The sequence below is a fragment of the Aulonocara stuartgranti genome, assembly GCF_965226115.1.
Source record: "Aulonocara stuartgranti genome assembly, chromosome: 17".
Taxonomy (NCBI): domain Eukaryota; kingdom Metazoa; phylum Chordata; class Actinopteri; order Cichliformes; family Cichlidae; genus Aulonocara; species Aulonocara stuartgranti.
This window is the reverse complement of record NC_138953.1, coordinates 15,657,865-15,676,694: the sequence shown is the minus strand read 5'-3', so window position 1 is coordinate 15,676,694 and position 18,830 is coordinate 15,657,865. Positions and strand designations below refer to the sequence as shown.

Sequence of the window (18,830 nt, the reverse complement as noted above, 5' to 3'; positions counted from 1 at the left end):
TTCCTCTGTGTTCCTGACTGAAATAGAGAACAGTAAACCTCCTCAGCTATCTGTAGCAGTTTTCTTTAATGGGCCTCGTGGTGGCCAGTTAGAGATGATTTGAAGAAACATGATCCTGGAGCTGGATCACATCAACTAAATGTTGGCACATCATATGGGTCTGGGCACGCATGAGGATGTAGGAGTAAGCGATAGAGAAATGTCTGTTTTTGGAGAGTGTTTGTGTATGTAGGTGTGCGTGTATGTGTGCGCGTGTGTGTGCAAATCAAAGTATAAAGAGAGCTGCAATTTAAGCACAAGTCTTTAGATCTGTGCCTGAACTTTAGGCAAGGTTTCTTTTTCTCATTTGAAGGCAGGTTTAGTTTTCTGTAACAGTTTGGCTCAGCTGGAGCCTGTGTGTGTATGTAGGTGTGTAAGTGCAATCAGCACTATATAAATGGAAGTGAGCTCCAAAATGAATATCATTGTCACATCTCATGCCAGAGCAAATTCTCCATCCAAAACGAACAATTTGGAGCCTACGCCTGCCATGGAAAATCTGCCTTCAATTTTCCCAGTGGTGGCGGTGTGCGCAGTCGCCCCTCAGACTCTTTTTTTCCACTTTCACACACATACATTGACTTCACAAACCAAAGACCAGGCTTTCTTTTCCCTCACACACACAATGACTTGTTGATCCAGTTGGCCTGCAGCAAGTGGACCCCACAGTTTATTTTTTTTTCAATTATCCATTTAGCGTAAGTGGCACTCGGCTGATGGGCAGCACGCCGAGAGGAAATGTTTGTATTGTCCTTATTTAACAATGGTGTTTAAACTAATACCTGATTAGCAAGAGTGAATCACCTTTGGGAAATAGATTTTTAACACTGCTCTGTTTCTTTTCTTTTACTTATAGTAATGACCCATCAGAATTTCTTCAAAACAATGTATACACTTTTTCTCTTCCTGACATACTATGTGTGTCTATGTGTGCTGGCCTGTCTTGGATCCAATTGTCACCACTTAATCCAGAATTATTGGGAGAGACCACATTAATGCCTTGATGCAACGTCTTCTGAAGCCCTGTTTGATTATGAAGGCTACGCAATCCCCCCATTTAACAGCACAAGAGGGCTCGAGAAGGGCTCAAAATGATGTGAATCATATGCCATGGCCTACACAATCACAAGATGAACTCCATTTGGAGACTGTGGGTTAACATGTTAGACAGCACCATCGTTAAAACAATAATTGGAAGAATGGTTTCCGTTCCACGAGTAGAAGTTGTTTTTTTTTTAAAAAAGGACTGAAATCGTTCATGAGCAATTTTTGAATTTCACTGAGTTCAAGAATTTATCATTAAGTAGAGATTTTCTTTTTTAGTTTGGAAAATAGTGTTTTAACTTAAAGGCAATTAAACGATGAGTTTATGTAACTCAAATAGTGTTTGCGAAGAATGTTGGAGTCACTCCAGTGAAACGCCAAATACAGGCAGATATATGGACTCTCTACTTGAACTTTTTTTTTTTTTTGAGCGACTGAGCAGCTATGTAACATGTGTTTGTAATAAGGGAGCCACCTGTGGGCCGGCAGAGTTGAGGTGGTGATGAATATCAGTGCCAGGCTGGGACAAGCAGCATATTTCCTTCAGCAGTAAAGCTTTTGATCACTCCATCAGCTCTGGGCGCAGGAATGAGCTAATATTAACAGTCAGCTGAAATGTCCTAACGTGAGTAGGAGCGTCACACGCAATTATGACTAATTCAAACAAACAGAGCAGGAAACTGCAGAAAGGTCCAAATATTCTCTACAAAAGAGCAAGCAGACGTAAACGTAACGTCACTCATCAACACATCTACACACCCATTTACCTCACACAGCATTTGAGTTTCCCTTAAATAAACCTCATAAGTAGCTTTAAATAAAAAAAAGACTAATTTGCAGATTACATTCATATATCTTGTAGTTGTCTGTTGACCTCATGGATGTAATCACCGAGACCATGTAAAACAGGCATTCCACAAGGACTAGTCATGTTTATTGTTTAAGGTATCCAAGTATTTGTCCCCCTTCCTTTTTTGTTGCGTATTTGTCACATACATGGTTCAGATCATCAAACAAATTTTGACAAAGATACAAAAGAATGAAAACTGCAGTTTTAAACCTAATGACTGGTTGTGATGGCCAAACCCATGGCCACACTCTAAAGTCGGTAACTTTTGTATTTTCATTCATTTGAACATAGTAATACATTTTAGTTGCCAATAACTTCATTGATTGGTTTGGATACATTTGTTCTATTTGTAAGCGCGCACATTTAGTTTACTTATGTATTCATACTACTTAATTTCTTTGCTTTCTGACTAACTTTTGTCTTTTTATTTCTTACCTGCCATCATCCCTGGGAGTTGCTGGACAAAAGATGGTAGCCAGGGTTTGAAACCATTAAATACAAAGGAAGATAATTGGACCACACCACCACTTCCTGCTGAAGGGGGGAATGTGTGTTTTCTTTACTTTAAAAACAAAGTATTTGTATTTAATTAAATATTTGAGTTTAGGGTTTAATGGGGTTTTTGAGTTTCTTCTTTAGTGTTTAGTTTATTAACAAACTAGATTGTACTGCATCGTTTGTGATTTATGATTGTGTTTGTTTGTTACCCCTCATGTGTCACAATGGTCTGATCAGCCATTATATATACACCCTAGTATGTCATTTCATGTTTAGGTCAATTATGTATGTTTGGGCAGTCATTTGGTTTGTTAAGTTTGCAGTCGGTGCCTGAGTTCAGTTTTGTTTCTTTGACCTCTTTTATGAGCTCAACATTTATTAGTCTTGTAAATTTTTTGGGGGTTAAATAAATGGAAACTATGTTTTTCTAATAATTCCTGGGACTCCTCCTGTTTTTCAACTCGGTCCATCACACTGGTTGTGCCTCCGGTTATTGCTGCTTGACAGCAAGTACTGCAATCAAGGATTCGTGATAGCTGGCAATGAGTCTTTAAGATCGCTGTCGAGGAATTTTTGGCCACCCTTCCTTGCCGAATTGTTTTAATTCAGTCACACTGGAGTTTTTGGGCATGAATGGCCTACTTAAGGTCATGCCAAGGCATCTCACTCTGATTTAAATCCAGATTTTTATTCATTTATTTTATTAATACATTTAGCCATTCAGAGGTAGACTTTTTGGTGTGATTCAGATCATTATCCATCTACATAACCCATCTCCGTTTGCACATCAGACCACAAACTGATGGTCAGAAATTCTCCTTCAAGAATTTCTAGTAGAGAGCAGAATTTAACCATTCTTAGCCACCAGCACGTTTGATTGTTGGTAGGATTTTCTTATCATGAAAAGCTGTGTTTGTGTTCCACCTTCCACCAGGTGGAACAGGACACAAACCAAAAATCTCAACTTTTGTCTTGTCAGTCGACAGAATATTTTCCCAAAAGTCTGTGTCATGATCTAGATACTTTTTGGCAAATGTGAGGCAAGTCTGTGTTCGTTTTGGTTAATAGTGGTTTAACGTTTAACATTATGCAATCCATGGATGCTGTTTTTGCCCATTCCCTTTGTTGTTGTTGAAACCTGAACCTTAACTGAGGCTGTTCTGGGTATTTTGGTGTGACCCCCTGGATGAGTTGTTTATGCCCTCTTTTTTTACTTTGATAGGCCGGCCACTAGTGGGAAAGTTCACCACTGTTACAAGTTTTCTCAATTAGTGGATATTGGCTCTCACTGTGGTTTTTTGGGGAATCAAGAAATATATTTTTTAGCCTTTCTAGATGCCAATGAATTTGTTTCTCACCTCTTCTCTGTTTTCTTTAGATCGCGGGATAATGTGTTGCTTTTTGAGATCTTTTAGTCTACTTCAGGTTCCTGGTTGTGTTTGAATGATTTCTTGATCAGCAAACAGGCCTGAGTGTGGCTAGTGAAACTAAACTCAGCTTTTCAGAAAGTTTTGTTAATTACAGTTAATTCATGATTTAGATTTGGATACCTTTACTCCCTTAATAAATAAAATCATTTAAAAGTTGCATGTTGTGTTAACGTCTAATATTAAAATTTGTTTGATAATCTTAAACATGTGTGGTAAAAAATTATAAATCAAGAAAAGCATGAAATTCACAGCACTGTATATAATTGAAATTTGGGTACTGCATAGAAATTTGATGAAATGTACAGTGATGAGACCATTTATTTCTGGCAGTTCTGCTGTGACCATACCACGCTTTAGCTACGCTACTGTCATAGTTTTTGTAACAGCTGCATTCAGTAAGCAGATTCAAACAACTGATAACTGACAGGAGGAGGCGCAGATAGATCGGTTACTGCTTTAACTGTCTCTGTGTCTGCCCTCACAAGCCATCTCTCCAGAGTATAAGCCAGTTAGCCGCTTGGCATGAAGTGTATTATTCTCTGCTTTGATAAAAATGTTATTTTCCACGAACTTTTGAAGTACCTTTATGATATGAGTATAGTGTTCCCCTTCTCAAGAAGATTAGTATCCAGGTAGACAAATATATTCAGGAAATCTCTGAGAAGGTCATGGACCATGACCTGTAAGACAGCAGAAGTGTGATCTGGTTTAGTCCTCAAATCTATACATGGACATAATATAGCTCCCCACCTGCTGGGGAGGATGAGGGTCGGATGACTCCAGCATCAAGTGAGTCCTTGATACATGGTTAGATGTTCAGGGCCTGAGAGGCTATAAAATGATTGGAGGGAATCAGTGCCCAGGAAGGAAGTCAGTGGCACAGTCATATGTCCAATGTCGGAGTAAGGCTAAAGCTTTTTCCTTGTTGAAACCTCTTTCATTATACAGCTCAGGACCAAGACAATACTCAGATGGCAAATGATCATGTTGCTTTTGATCGTTTGCCTATGGGCAGAATTGCTGACTGTAGGCAGAGGAAAGAACAGTAAGAGCTTTAGCTTTCATTTTTTTAATTTTTCCGGTTAATGTGAGTCTCAAACTAAGGATATCCAAGAATATTTTCTGCAGTGGAAGAAGCCTACAAGAAGAATTGTTGTTGAGTGTAGCAGATAGTAGCTGACGGTAGCATGTGGGGTTGTTCGTCTTTAGGAACAGTCTCACACGCACACCAGTATCCCCATGGCTTAGGCGGGAATTGGATTTTGTCAATGTGGACACTAAGACCTTAAAATCCTTGGGCTCATCACAGGAAGCTAATTCACCTTTTACCCACAGAGAATTATAGACCATCACTCTGAGAGCCTTTAACTTCCAGCCAGTCTCTGCCACAGCTACAGCTACTGCCCTGACATAGACTAAACAAACATCAGCCTTCTACTCTCGAAATAAATGATCAAAAAAAGATTTGAATGATAAATTGTTTATATGATACTGATTGAATGAGATTGGTACACAAATATGATTCTCCCCACTTGACTGTCCAGCCTCACAACAGTGCAGTAGGATATTTTAATATATTCATCAACGAAACCCATTAGCTCAAGCAGATTGTCCCAAGCGGTCCTAAGCTGGCTGGATGATGGTGAGGATGACACGTATTCCTAAGCAGAAGCGCCCGGTACACCACCAACTCATTCAGTTCTGAGATATGTGAAGATAGAGACACCAGCAACTATAGTCTTGTCTTCCAGGGGCCAGAACAGGTGACACTGAAGAAAATGGCTCAGGGTAAATGAACATTCTGTAAAATTATAGTTTATGTCGGCAGTAATGACAATCGAAACATGACCAATCGAAAAAACAACATGGAATTGATGTGTGACTTTGCAAAAACAATGTTGGACTCTGTAGTTTGCTCTGGTCTCTACCCCAAACAGACCAGTGACATGTTTAGCCTCATTTTCTCCTTAAATTGCTGGCTGAGTGATGTCCAAAAATGACATGGGCTTTTTAGATAAATGGGAATCTTTCTGGGGAAACTTGGTCATATTAGATGGCATCATCCCAGTTTGGATGGAGCAGCTCTCATTTCTAAAAATCTGAACAAATGTACTAAACCACAAAGCAGAGTTGCAGTCTTACACGCCTCTCTGCAGCTTCTCTCTTCTGGTCTTACCTGAAACCCCATCCCCTTAGACTGTGTCTGCTCCCAAACAGACAAAAAACAAACTAAAAACCAGCAAAAAACAACTTAAACATAAAAAACAGGACAATACAGCATCCACATCTGCACCAAAGCGTAAAACAGTGAAATGTGGATTATTAAACATCACCTCTCTCTCTTCCAAGTCCCTATTAATACATGTTTTAATCACTTATCAACAATTTTTTGGCAACAATCCCCCACCTCAGCTTGTAAATCAAGTAAAGAAGCAGAAAGAGTTATAATCCATTTAAAAGCCTGAGACTTAGCCTTGTCCACTCCAGCTGGAAAACTCAAAATCCAGTTCTATTTGATATTATCTATCGTCCACCTGGGCCTTACACAGAGATTTTGTCTTAATTCTCAGACTTCTTATCTGATTTAGTGCTCAGCTCGGATAATATAATTATTGTGGGTGATTTTAACATCCATGTAGATGCTAAAAATGACAGCCTCAGCATGGCATTTAATCTGTTATTAGACTCAACTGGCTTCTTTCAAAAGGTAAAAGAGCCCTCCCACCACTTTAATCACACTCTGTCCTGTTCTAACTTATGGCATAGAAACTGAACATTTAACAATATTTCCTAAACTGTCTTTGTTCTGATTATTTCCTGATAACATTTCAATTTACAATATTGGATTACACAGCAGTAGGGAGTAGATTTCATCACAGCAGATGTCTTCCTCAAAGTGCTGTAACTAAGTTTAAGGAAATAATTCATCCACAGCTCTCTTCTTCATTGCTTTGTGCCAACACAGTGCAGAGCTACGCTACTCCCACAGAGGTTGATTATTTTGTGCCACACTTCTTCACTGTTTACAACTCTAGATACTGTAAAAAAATTAGAGCCTCAAATCAGAAGTACTTGACTCCCTGGTATAACTCTCAAACACACTTTAAAGTGGAAAACTGGTAAGCTGGAGAGTAAATAGTATCTCACTAAATTAGAAAAGCATCATTTAGCACAAAAAGCCAGTTTGCTGCTCTACAAAAAGCCTTCTGTAAATCTGGGACATCTTATTATTATTTTCTTTTAAAGTCTAGCTTTAATATTCTTTTCATTCATCTGTCCATTCATTTTTATCACACGCGTTTTGAACTATAGTTTTGTTTAGCTATAGTTTAATTCAGTTCAATTTTATATATTCATTTATTTATTTATTGTTAATATACAAATTTAATGCATGTATTTAATTATTTGTTGCTATTAATCTTTGTCTCTCTTCAACAGTATGTCTTTGTCCTGTCTTCATCTACTCACACCCAACCGGTCACACCAGATGCCTTATTCTGTTGGATGCTTCTTCCTGTTAAAAAGGAGTTTTTCCTTTCCTTCCTTCCTTCCTTCCTTCCTTCCTTCCTAATTTTTTTAAAAAAACATTCTCATTCCAAAATATAACTTTTCTGACAATTTCTGAATAATATATATAGTCATATTTAACAATAAAACAAAAAATAAAAAGGAAGAATGGCGTCTGTAGCTTGAATACATGTGGCACACGTGGAATGTATGGAACACATCCCTTTTTTCATCTGAGCACATGTCATGAAATAAAAACACATTGAGGAGTAACTGAAAGAACGTATGTGCACATAAACACCACACAACGGAAATACACGATTTTACATGACTGTACATCAACTGTGGAATGTAATGCATTATTTGGCCACTAGGTGACATAACATCAATGGCTCGCACAGACTAGTTTGAAGCAAAAACCAGGACCCATTTAAAGGAAATTTCAAATCAAAAAAAGGGAAATTCACTCATATAAACACACAGAGGGAAACACATGTAATGACCTTGTTATTTTATTGTGGAGATGAGGACAGGAAAAAGACAGGAAAAGAAAAGCTCGGTTCATACTCTGTTCTATAGCCTACATTTAGTTTTACCTTTCACGGTGAATTTTCATTTTAGTAGACTTTTGTAAGTTTTGTAACATTTAAATTCGGACAGCTGTCTCACTTATCGATATCTCACATGCCTTAATAGTATTCAGTTGTAATATGCATTTCTTATCCTTATTCATGTCTCTTATGGTAATAGCGTGCCTCTTGACATGCTGCCAGTCTGTCTAAAAGAATATGTCATCTATCCAAGCAAAGCATTGTTTTTTTTGCACATGTTTTACCCCTCACCTCGCAACTCCCCGCATTGACGAGCCGGTCACATGGTTTCCTTGGACGTCTGCGGGAAGGGGGGGACACAATCTGCGGGCATAAAAATGAAAATCCAGAATACCCTAATGGAGGGGGCCGGGGGTGTGTGTGTGGGGAGGGGAGGGGGGGGGGGGGGGGGGGCGCTTAACCGACCAATGAGCTGCAACGGGAGCATTAGTGGTGGCGTCATAGCAGCAGCATCTCTGACTCCAGATTGAGGTGACTCCTGCAACCATGACCGGATGATGAAGGGGTAATAAACGGATACCGATGATGATGTGCTCGTGGAGGTGAAGAAGAAGATGGCTAAAGAGAGATGCTGCTGTCACCGCAACATACGACTTACATACGAGGTAGTCACGCATCGTCTATTTCTGTTTGTGCTGTAATGTAGAACCGGTTTGGCGGAATAACAGTAATAAAGATGGATACACTTATTCTCGTGTAACTGAAAACAAATTTAGAGGAAATGCAGTGCATAAGAACGCAAAGTGTCGTTATATACCCGCCCAGCAGGCATATTATGTTGTAAACCAAAATCCAGTGTTGATGCTGTCAGGTGGTGATAAGCATCTGATTGGTCCGCAGGAGGTCTGGGACTGTTATTAGTCAATAACTGTTTCCTGTTCCTAAGTGATTTATTGATTTCTGAGCTATATGATTTTCATTAGCAGTCTCAGCACAGAGCTCTTCCTCTACTGTAGCTTTCCATCTAAAGGGCAGTACTTGTGATTTTTCCATCTCTTGAATGAATTACTTCTCTCCAACAAGTTTCTAGGCTTTCTCAAGTGTTTTTACATAGAAGACAGAGAATAAAGGAAAAGCAAATTCACATATTTCAATGACTGTTCTGACTGGCAATGCTGATGTAATTTATGCAATATTTTACATTTATATCAAAAATATTTAGACAATAGTTTGAAAGTTAGATTGCAATTGTACATGTATGCTGATCTCATTATATATAGAATGTGGTCACTCTGATTAGGCTGAATATGCTACATTCTTTCCAATCACATGACAAAGTCCTTTTTGATCAGGTCCTGTGATGTGTTAAAGATCAAATGCTATCATATTATCCCAATTGAATCCTTTGCTCTCCAATTGCAGGCCAGAGTTTCTAAACGTATGATTCCAGGCACACAAACAAGATATCAGGCCCTCTCCTGTGGAACTAGCTCCCAGTCTAGGTTTTGGTGACAGACATCATGTCTACTCTTAAGACAGGGCTTACAGTTAGTTTTGGATTAGGTGACCACAAACCAACATTATTACAGTTTTTGTTTTCTCTAGATTATAGGATCATCACTTTAAATATAATACATTTAAAATTCAATTAATTACATTTTATTTATTTTGAGCAAAATCATGGCAACAGCCCCTAAAATGATAAAATGGTTTAATTCTACACATTTTTATGCAGGTCTTTTTGTTCAACCCACCGAATTAAAGCTGAAAGTCTGAGCTGAGTTGTTTCATTTAAAATTCATTGTGGTAATATACAGAACCAAAAAGGTTGTCTCTGTCTGTCCAAACATTTATGGACCTAACTGTAAGTGGAGTTTTCAGGTATCTGTACTTTACTTTAGTAGTTATTTTTACTTTTTACTTTTACTCCCTACATTTTAAACAAATGTATGTACTTTCTACTCCATATATTAACAGACTTTGCACTTACATCTACTCATGTTGTCATTCAGTGATTCAGGCATAACATTCATTACTTTAAGGACCACTTTTGTGTGTTAGATGAAGATAAACTCAAGCTGTACATTTACTGTAGTACTGTGCTAAAGGTAATAAAAATCTTTTACCTTTTCACTGTTGTAAAGGGTAAAAGGATAGGATAAAATACCTTTTACTTTAATTAATTCAATTAATTAATTTTTTAAACATTTTTATTTGCATCTTCAACTGAAAACCCAAAAGTGCAGCAAGTTCTCAGTTAAACAAATATTTACTATTCATGTACTTTGTTAGGTGTATTTTACACATGTATTTCATTTGCTGACACTTCCACGTGTAAGTGGGATGCATTTATCCAAAAGTCAGTTTTGCAAATAAGAAAGAAAAAAAACCTGTCAATTTTGTGTAATGTTTGTTAATGTTTAATGACTGAGCATTATGTCACTTGTATTTATTTATTTATTTATTAACCTTTATTTAACCAGGAAGATCCCATTGAGATTAAAAACCTCTTTTTCAAGGGAGACCTCACCAAGATAGGCAGCAGCAGATGTCTCACAGTTACAGAAATTACTCAAACACAGGCAGCAACAACACACATGCAACAACTTGTAGCTTAGATTTGTGATATTTGAGCCAAACCATCACACTGAGTTATTGATTATTTATAAAGTAGTTTTTCAAAATATGCGCTTTGGATGGGGGAGGGCTAATAAATGCATTTGTCTTCTGGCTAAATTTGAGTGAAAACACCTGGGAAAATAATGTCCACATGCTCAAACTGTTGATCAGCTATTTTATGATGTTGATTTCTATCGTGAAACATTCTTCGTTTTTTAACAGTACACACCAGTGAATTCTCTTGGATGAAATAAAAAGACAAAAACAAACTGTCATTCAAAGTCTTTCTGGCAGATTTTTGGCCTTTAAACACTCTTCAAGATCGTCATTCACAGCTTGTACATAAACTGCTGAATTAACTGGACAGCAACATCCTCCCAGCACAGTACACAGACCCTGCATCTAATAAGACAGAGAGTGAAGGTCTGTGCCTCATTCTCTACTCATGGTGAAGAAAGATTCACAAAACACTAATAAATCTCTTGTGCGGGACTAAATATTTGCATTCATTTAATAAAAAAGAAAGATGTTTACATACATCACCAGAGCATTCTCATTCCCAACGCGTAACATACAGACGATTTGTCACATATGTATCAGATTTAGATAACAGCTCAAATGGAGTCCTGACAAACTTACTCAAGTCCACTGAAGATAAAGTTCTTAAAAATACAACTTTTTGATCATATTTTTTCTACATACTTTACTACTAAAGGTATTTTTGACTGCGTTGATGGTCAGCTTTGTCAGTCACAGCTCTAGTTGTCTGAGCACTGTCCAGCATCGGGGTGGCTGTAGCTCAGGAGATAGAGCAGGTTATCTACAAACTGGTAGGTTGGTGGTTCCATCCCTCACTGCTCTGTTTGCCTAATATGCATGGGAAAGATGTTAACAGCAAGTTGCTCTCTGATTGCTCTCTGCATGCTCTCGGCATGAGGATGTGTGTAAATGTTAGACAGAAAGAATAGTTTGAATGAGGCATGTTGAATAAAGCACTTTGAGTACTGAGGTGGAGTACGATATGCAAACCAGTTCATTTATAATGGTCCAGTGTTTCGAATTTTTGTTGTGGAATAATGAAATGTTCTTTTGACATGTTTTTATTGGAGATTCAGTACCGGAATTCCAGGAGCGTGACCACGCCTCCAAACACGCTCCTTCCAGTTGTCATCTATATATGTTTCCCCAGTTCTACAAGCTGTTCATTCTCATTTGCCCCACCATCCTGCCCCTTTTCAATTCTTTAACTTCTTCACTTCCATTTGGTACATGGGGACCTGCCAGGCCCCTTCGAGGCCTTCCCCAAACCGCAGCTCAATTCATGTCCAAGCCATACCTACTAAAATGCTGCCAAACCTAAAATGAGGATGTGGGCCCAGTGAATTATAACATATGTATATTATTTTCTAGTGCTTCTGAGTTTGATTATTTGCCGCTCTTGATTTCTTGTTTAGTTATGTCAGTTCCCTGTGATGTCCAGTCTATCCGAGTCTCATCTCTGTGTCTTGTCCTCAGTGCCTGCTGTTGGAATTCAGTCTTGCTTCAATGTTAGTTTAGCTTATGTCAATTTTTTGCTTCTGGTCTTTGTTTCATCTTCCCTCATAACCTTATGCTGCATGCTCATCTGTCTGTGTTTTTCTCTGGTCCTAGTTTATCAGTCTGTTTTGCCCATCCGCTGCTCTGTTATTATTTTTGTTAACTCAGTCTGCTGCCTGCAATTAAGATGTGTTTAAATTTAGTTCTGGTCTGATGAGTCCTACATTGGGTTTTCAATTTAATTACTTTGAACATCTTTCAAATAAGTATGAAAGAACAAATCGAGTAACACACTGTCAGAGGTTTACTTGCAAAAAACAGATACAATACAAAATACATACTTCCAGCCTTGATCACAGGTGCATGTCATGGCAAAGCCAATCACATGTAAGCATATATCATAGTAGTAATTAGTAACATGTTGTATCACATAGTTGCTGCTCATACAAATGTCACGTTCAACAACATCCCAAATATGCTCCACTGGACTGAGATCTGGTGATTATGGAGACCAGTAGGGTTGTGTTTCTCCAAACTTCTATTGTGGAATTTTGGTGAAAAATCTGTGCAAAATATAGCCTCCATATCCTGTTCTTAGATAACAGTAGTGACCAACAGTGTGGTCTGCTGTACCAGTCTGATTCAAGGTCAGATACTTTCAGAAATGCTCTTCTGCTTACATTTTTCTAACAAGCGACTGAGTTACTGTTGCCTTTCTATCAGCTCGAAATTCTCCACTGAAAAAATGAGAGCAGCCCATCTGGCATCAAGAACCATGTCACTTTCACTCCCCTTTCTTCCTAATGCTTGGTTTGAACTTCAGCAGGCTGTCTCTGCCATGTCTACATGCAATTTAGTAAAGTTTAAAAGAAATGCTTCACATTTCCTTTCTGTGTTTGAACACTTTTTATTTTTGCAATACTCTTTCTAAAGTCAGTAAGGTTTTGATTAAAGTAAAAAAAAAAATTATTCACTGTAAACGGAGTTGAGGTGACTGGCTGACATCGACCTGTTATAATTGTTAGCCAGCAACAGCAGTCTAAGCACAAGAGCACAGATACAAGATTCAAGGTGGAAAGCTGAAAGTTACGGTAACAAGGAAAAAAAAAGAAAGAATGTCCAAGTAGGAGGGTAAAGGATGTGATTGGGTTAATAACAGGGTGTAGCTTTCTGTCAGGAGACTGGCCCTCGTCTCTCTTGTTTCATGTCTCATGTCTTTCATGCCTGTCATCACCTCAATCTAGAATAACAATATCAGATAACATTATTCATAGTAGTTAAATTTAACACCGAATTTCTACATCTAGCTCTACTGAATAAACTGTCCCGTTCTCGTAATTTCTCTTTCAATCTTTTTGGAGCGTGAAGGTCCGACTCAAGTTCTATGATCATAGTTTGACTGCCAAAAATAAAGATGTGAGCTCAGTCAAGGGAATTTGACTGATTCTTCTAAACCACAGGAGTCATGTGTGAAATATCTACGTGCTGACACAGCAACAACTCAGTCAAGAGAATAACTAAACAGTGAAGAAAATCGAAAAGTTACAGACTGATAGGTTAAGTGAATAAATTCTTCTGTTATGCAGTGGTGACCACAGCTTGTCAGAAGAGAATAATACGCACAAAGAATTAATATGGAATTAAAAAAAATGATAAAAATCATAATCTTAGATGAAACTGGTAACTTAATGTAGTCTCATAAACAAATGTCAGTTTCTGTGGTAACAATATTCTGCTAATATACAAGTTAAAGGTAAATGACTGCAGGTGTGTCACACCACCTCCTTCCTGGTATCCATTCCTCAGGGATGTCCCCTCTCTCCAGGATTGTGTTAAACAAAGACCACTTAAAAAGACCACTGCCCTCTCTCCTACATATCCATACTGCCACAGGTATGTCATACCTTCCTACCTTCACACCTGCCTTTCCGCTCTTCTTCCTCTTCCTTAGTGCCCTCATTACTAAATTTTCTCCCGCCATTATCTTCTTTTTCATTTTCCTTATTCTTGTTTCTATAATAATCTTTGAAGTTTACTTTGAAATTGTTTTTGCCCTAACCCCATGGGTTGGGAACTATAGGCCTGATGTAAGGAATTATGAATACACAGTAACACCCAAGACTCCAAGTGGCCCAAGCAGTAAATCACACTTGAGTGAAGGGTTTGTTATTTTGGCTAATTGCGTTTGGCTCAGTTGAGGGAAGCCTCTCAGTTCAACCTCTGATTTTCTGTCTCTTGCCCCAATAAGGCCTGCTGGCCAGCTGCACGCTGCGTGCTATGTGTGGAATGTGAGGATATCTATGCTTAGGTCAAGATGGAAGGACAGTGAAGGTGAGGAAGAGAGGAGAAGAGACATTCCCTGTTCCTTAACCCCAAACCTACAGGTCATGTATCTGTATCTATCTGGCAGATTGCAGGTTACACTAAATTATGAATTGACCAGTTTTAGATTTCATATATGCACATAGATCCAAATATAGCAAGGTATCTCTATGTAATGAATATTAAGTGTTATTTACATACTCAGTTCCTATGAAGCTGTTATTACATGGCAGTACATGAAGTAGTAGAATTTACTACTAAACAGGTCTTGTTATCTCAATAAAATTAAACTGTAGTGAGTTATGATCGCTATAATCTTTCTTTTCCCCATTTTGTTTGGCTTATTTTAGCGCGAATCAAAAACAGGTGTCAAAAAAAGGTGCACGAGCTCTTGGCCAGCATTAGCACATGTATTGTGGTTGTGAATAAAAACAGTCAGCAAACATGAACATCGGGTACAGCTGTCTGGCAAATGTGAATCTATATAAAAACCTGTGGGAGTTTAGAAAGCAGAAAACAATTCCAGTGTCTTTCCTGTTTTTTTCACCAGTTTGTTACCACTACTGTACTACTTTCACTTCATTTCCAAGATTATTGTATACAAAAACATTATTTATCTAAAACGGTGGATCATGACCAAAGGAGGAGACAATTTGATTTTATTTGGATCTGGGAATGTGTTTTAATATTATTATTATTATTATTATTATTATTATTATTATTATTATTACTATTATTATTATTATTATTACTATTATTATTATTATTATTATTATTATTATTATTTTCTTTTTCATTATTATTATTGTTGTTATTATTATGAGTCAAGGTTTTCCCCTTGCATGAAAACACGTTTTCTGAGTGCCATTAAGATTTGAATTCAAATACAATTTTCTCGTTGCTATACACACACTTTTATGAAGTAAAGTAGCAGCAAAACAAATGATAAATAACCATTAATACTGTAACTTGGCACACCTTGTCTAATTGTGCTTGCCCTTCGTTTACTAAGTGATAATTATCATTATCTGTGCACATTAAACTGAATATGCAATATTAAGAAAGGTAACAGAAAATTAAAACTCCTATGACCAAAGAAGAGGCTTCTCTCTAATTTATAAAGGTCTGGTTCTCAGGTGAATGAATATACAATTTGATCCTTTGTGTTAATAAACTGCCACACCTAAAATTGCCCATAGGAGTTTTTCTTTAAACCAAACACAGTTTAAATCTGATTTTTTCTCCCTACATACAGACTCACACAGACCACACCCTCCTGTTTGGAGAAGCACTGAATAAGAATTTCCACAAACGTTGATCCAGACCACTGTTTTTGACTCCTAGCCTAAAGCTGTCTAGCTTTGATCCTGAGCTCCCTCGGCCAACCTCAATGTGCTGCTTGTTTGTTCAGATCTAGTCGGCACAGCTATGCTGTGATTCTTTTAAACTGATTTTCAAGAGAGTGATAACAGAGGTGCTTAATGCTGCTTTTATGTGAAGGATCTGAACATTTTCTCCAGGAAAAAATGTAAAGCAGTTCAGTGTTTTGTGTTGGAGGAAATTAGTGTCTAAATGCCGCCTTTTACCTGTTGCAACACGTTAGACACACCTACAGGGAGAAGGAGGTGTGCATAAACACACATGCACACTATCAAACACACAGGTATCCTCCTTGTGCTCCACCTGCCTTTAAAAAGTACCAGAGGCAAATAGTCAATAGACAGTGAGTATTTTATTAGAAATGGCTGGAAAACGTTGGTGTGGTTTATACACCCACTGACACACACACGCACACATACCTGGTGAAGCGGCTGTTGTGGAGCATGCTGAGACAGATCACTCTTTCATGGTGAAGCAAGCAGCCTCTGTGTACCTTTGCTCCACGGTGCTGTTTACCACGTCTCTCTGTGACTCTCGCTGCCACGTCAAATGACTGCCTGGGTGCTTGGCTCGCTCCTCTGGGAGCCTCGTGGCCGAAGAGCCTGACTGTGGTCACTCTGCTTTGACTCTGAAGATTCTCTGCAACTTTGCTATTTGCAGCTTGTAATATGCCTGGGTTTGAGTGTTTACTGAAACTCTAATGGCAGCTAGGAGGTAATCGGATATCTTCGGGTCTCTGAAGGCTGAGGCCAAGGACTATTCACCTGACAGATGAGGACATACTATGTACTGAGCTTTTGTGCTGTTTTTTAATGATACAGCTGAAAAATGAGTGGATTTCTTTATAGAGGAAGGTAAGCCTTTGCAACAGTGCTTATGATGAGTCAGTTTGATGAATGTGCATGGTTTGTGAAGTGTGAGTGTGTTGTATTTCTTTGTTCTGTATAGGCATGTGTGAGTGCGCTTTTATAAATGTAACATGTAGAGAAAAGATTTTGTTCTGAAAGCAGAGTCTCATTTACCTTTCAGGAGAAAAGAGAGCTGTTGTGTCAGTATTACACGGAAATTAGCTCAGCCAGCTGCAGTCATTTCAACGTAAACAGCTGCATTATCTGTGTCCACTGTTGTTATTTTAACCCCTTCAGGCATGTGACAAAACATTAGTCATGTTTTATTTCTCATACTAAAAGTAATTCATGCAATTACACTAACAGTGTAAAATATTGTGTCATCCAGTTGGAACTTATTCTTAAAACTGATGAGATGACTGAAAACGTCACGATTTGGTGGCTGCTGCAGTCCAGCAAATGGAAATATTCTACATGTTATTGTCTGGGGTTAAAGTGGAATTTGACAAGGGGGACGCTAAGTTCAGGGCAGCCAGGGAGCAACTACATTATATTACAATTTAGAAGCCTTTGTTACATTTGCCACTATCCAACCCTTGGCCACCTTAAAGCTGAAATTTGGCACCTGTTGTTAAAAAGCTTAATACCACTTTAGATTCAGATTCACGTTAAATTGAAATTGATGACATCCTCAAGAACAAACTTCTGTTACTTATTGAAAACTTAAATATGCAATTATTTTGAAGCATTATTACCTTTCTTTTCAAAGGTCAACGAAACATGAAAACTTCATGTACAAACTATTTAGTCAAATCAAATGCAAACTGCCTAAAAGATTGCTGACTTTACAAACAAATACGATTGTAAAACCTTCTCCCTTGGTAGTTACACTTCCACCACTATCTTTCTATTGAGAATTTGCTCAGAAATTACAATTCAGAATTGAGTGCTTTGTCTCTTTCTTAAAATGTATCTGTTGCTAACCACGGAAACTGCCATATGGATTAATAAATGAACACAAACAGAAGCAGAGCAAAAGATGAAGGTTTCATCCACCCTCTCCAGTGCTAAAGTCCCTTCGTCTAACCTCACAATACAAGAAAAGAAGGCCGTTGCATCACTGAGCAAAAACAAAACATCACCATATTACCAGCCGACAAGGGGAGGTGCACTTTTGTTCTAAACCCAACGGATTATCACACAAAAATTACTGCACTCCTTAGTGACAACAGTACCTATGAAGCATTAAAATGAGACCCCACAAGCGACTACAAAAGTCAACAGTTGCCTGCAAGAACTTGAAAAGGATAAAGTCATTGACCGCCCTACATACATACCGTCATCTATACCAAGGGGATGCTATACCCTGTATTTACGGACTTCCAAGGATCCATGAAGAAGGACTCCCACTCAGACCCAGTGTTAGCAGTATAAACTCAACTACCTACAACATTTCCAAACACCTTGCCACCATCCTTGTGCCCCTTGTGGGGAACAACCCCATCACATCAACTCCACTGACTTCAACAACAAGGACCAGAAACTTGCACTGGATCCAGATGAAACCATAGTGTCCTTTGATGTGGTTTTACTCTTCACTTGCATACCTACAAATGAGGCAGTGGAGACTCTCAGAAAACGACTACAAGAAGACAGCTCCTTGGAAAACTGAACCAGCTTCACCCCCAAACAAATTTGTACACTGTTAGATCTCGGCCTTACCACCACATATTTTAAATACAACAAGGGTTTCTACAGACAAAAACATGGATGTGCCATGGGCTCCCGAGTGTCACCTATTGTAGCCAACCTTTACATGGAGGAAGTGGAAAGAAAAGCTCTTGTCTCTTTTAAAAGGACAGCACCAAGCCATGGGTACAGATACATGGATGGCACCTGGATCAAAACTAAAACCCAAGAAGTTGAATCCTTCAGTGCTCACATCAACTCATTAGACAGAAATTTAAAGTTCAATAGGGAAGACACAAAGGATAACAGTCTGCCACATTGAGGAAAATGGAAACCTTAGCATTGCCACAAGACCACACACACAGACCAGTGCCTACTCTTTGACACCCACCATCCTCTGGAACACAAACCTGGAGAAATCAGGACCCTGTAACACCGGGCAGAAAACATTCCCTCTATGCCAGAAGGGAAAAAGAAGGAACACACATGTAAAGAAAGCTCTTAAAACATGTAGTTA

At 38.4% G+C, this 18,830-nt stretch overlaps 1 protein-coding gene across 3 annotated transcripts in view; it reads left to right on the top strand.

Annotated features, from left to right (window-relative positions):
• The first annotated feature begins 8,414 nt into the window (after positions 1–8,414).
• pde4dip (phosphodiesterase 4D interacting protein) overlaps positions 8,415–18,830 on the top strand; it is a 96,419-nt gene continuing 86,003 nt past the window's right edge. For 2 of the 3 annotated variants that reach the window (XM_082509665.1, XM_082509664.1), the window contains exon 1: positions 16,089–16,630. In XM_082509665.1, coding sequence (XP_082365791.1) covers positions 16,605–16,630 — 26 coding nt within the window. In that variant the 5' untranslated portion in view covers positions 16,089–16,604. Of the gene's footprint in view, positions 8,585–16,088; positions 16,631–18,830 lie in introns of those variants that run through there. The other variant, XM_082509666.1, reaches the window with a different exon arrangement.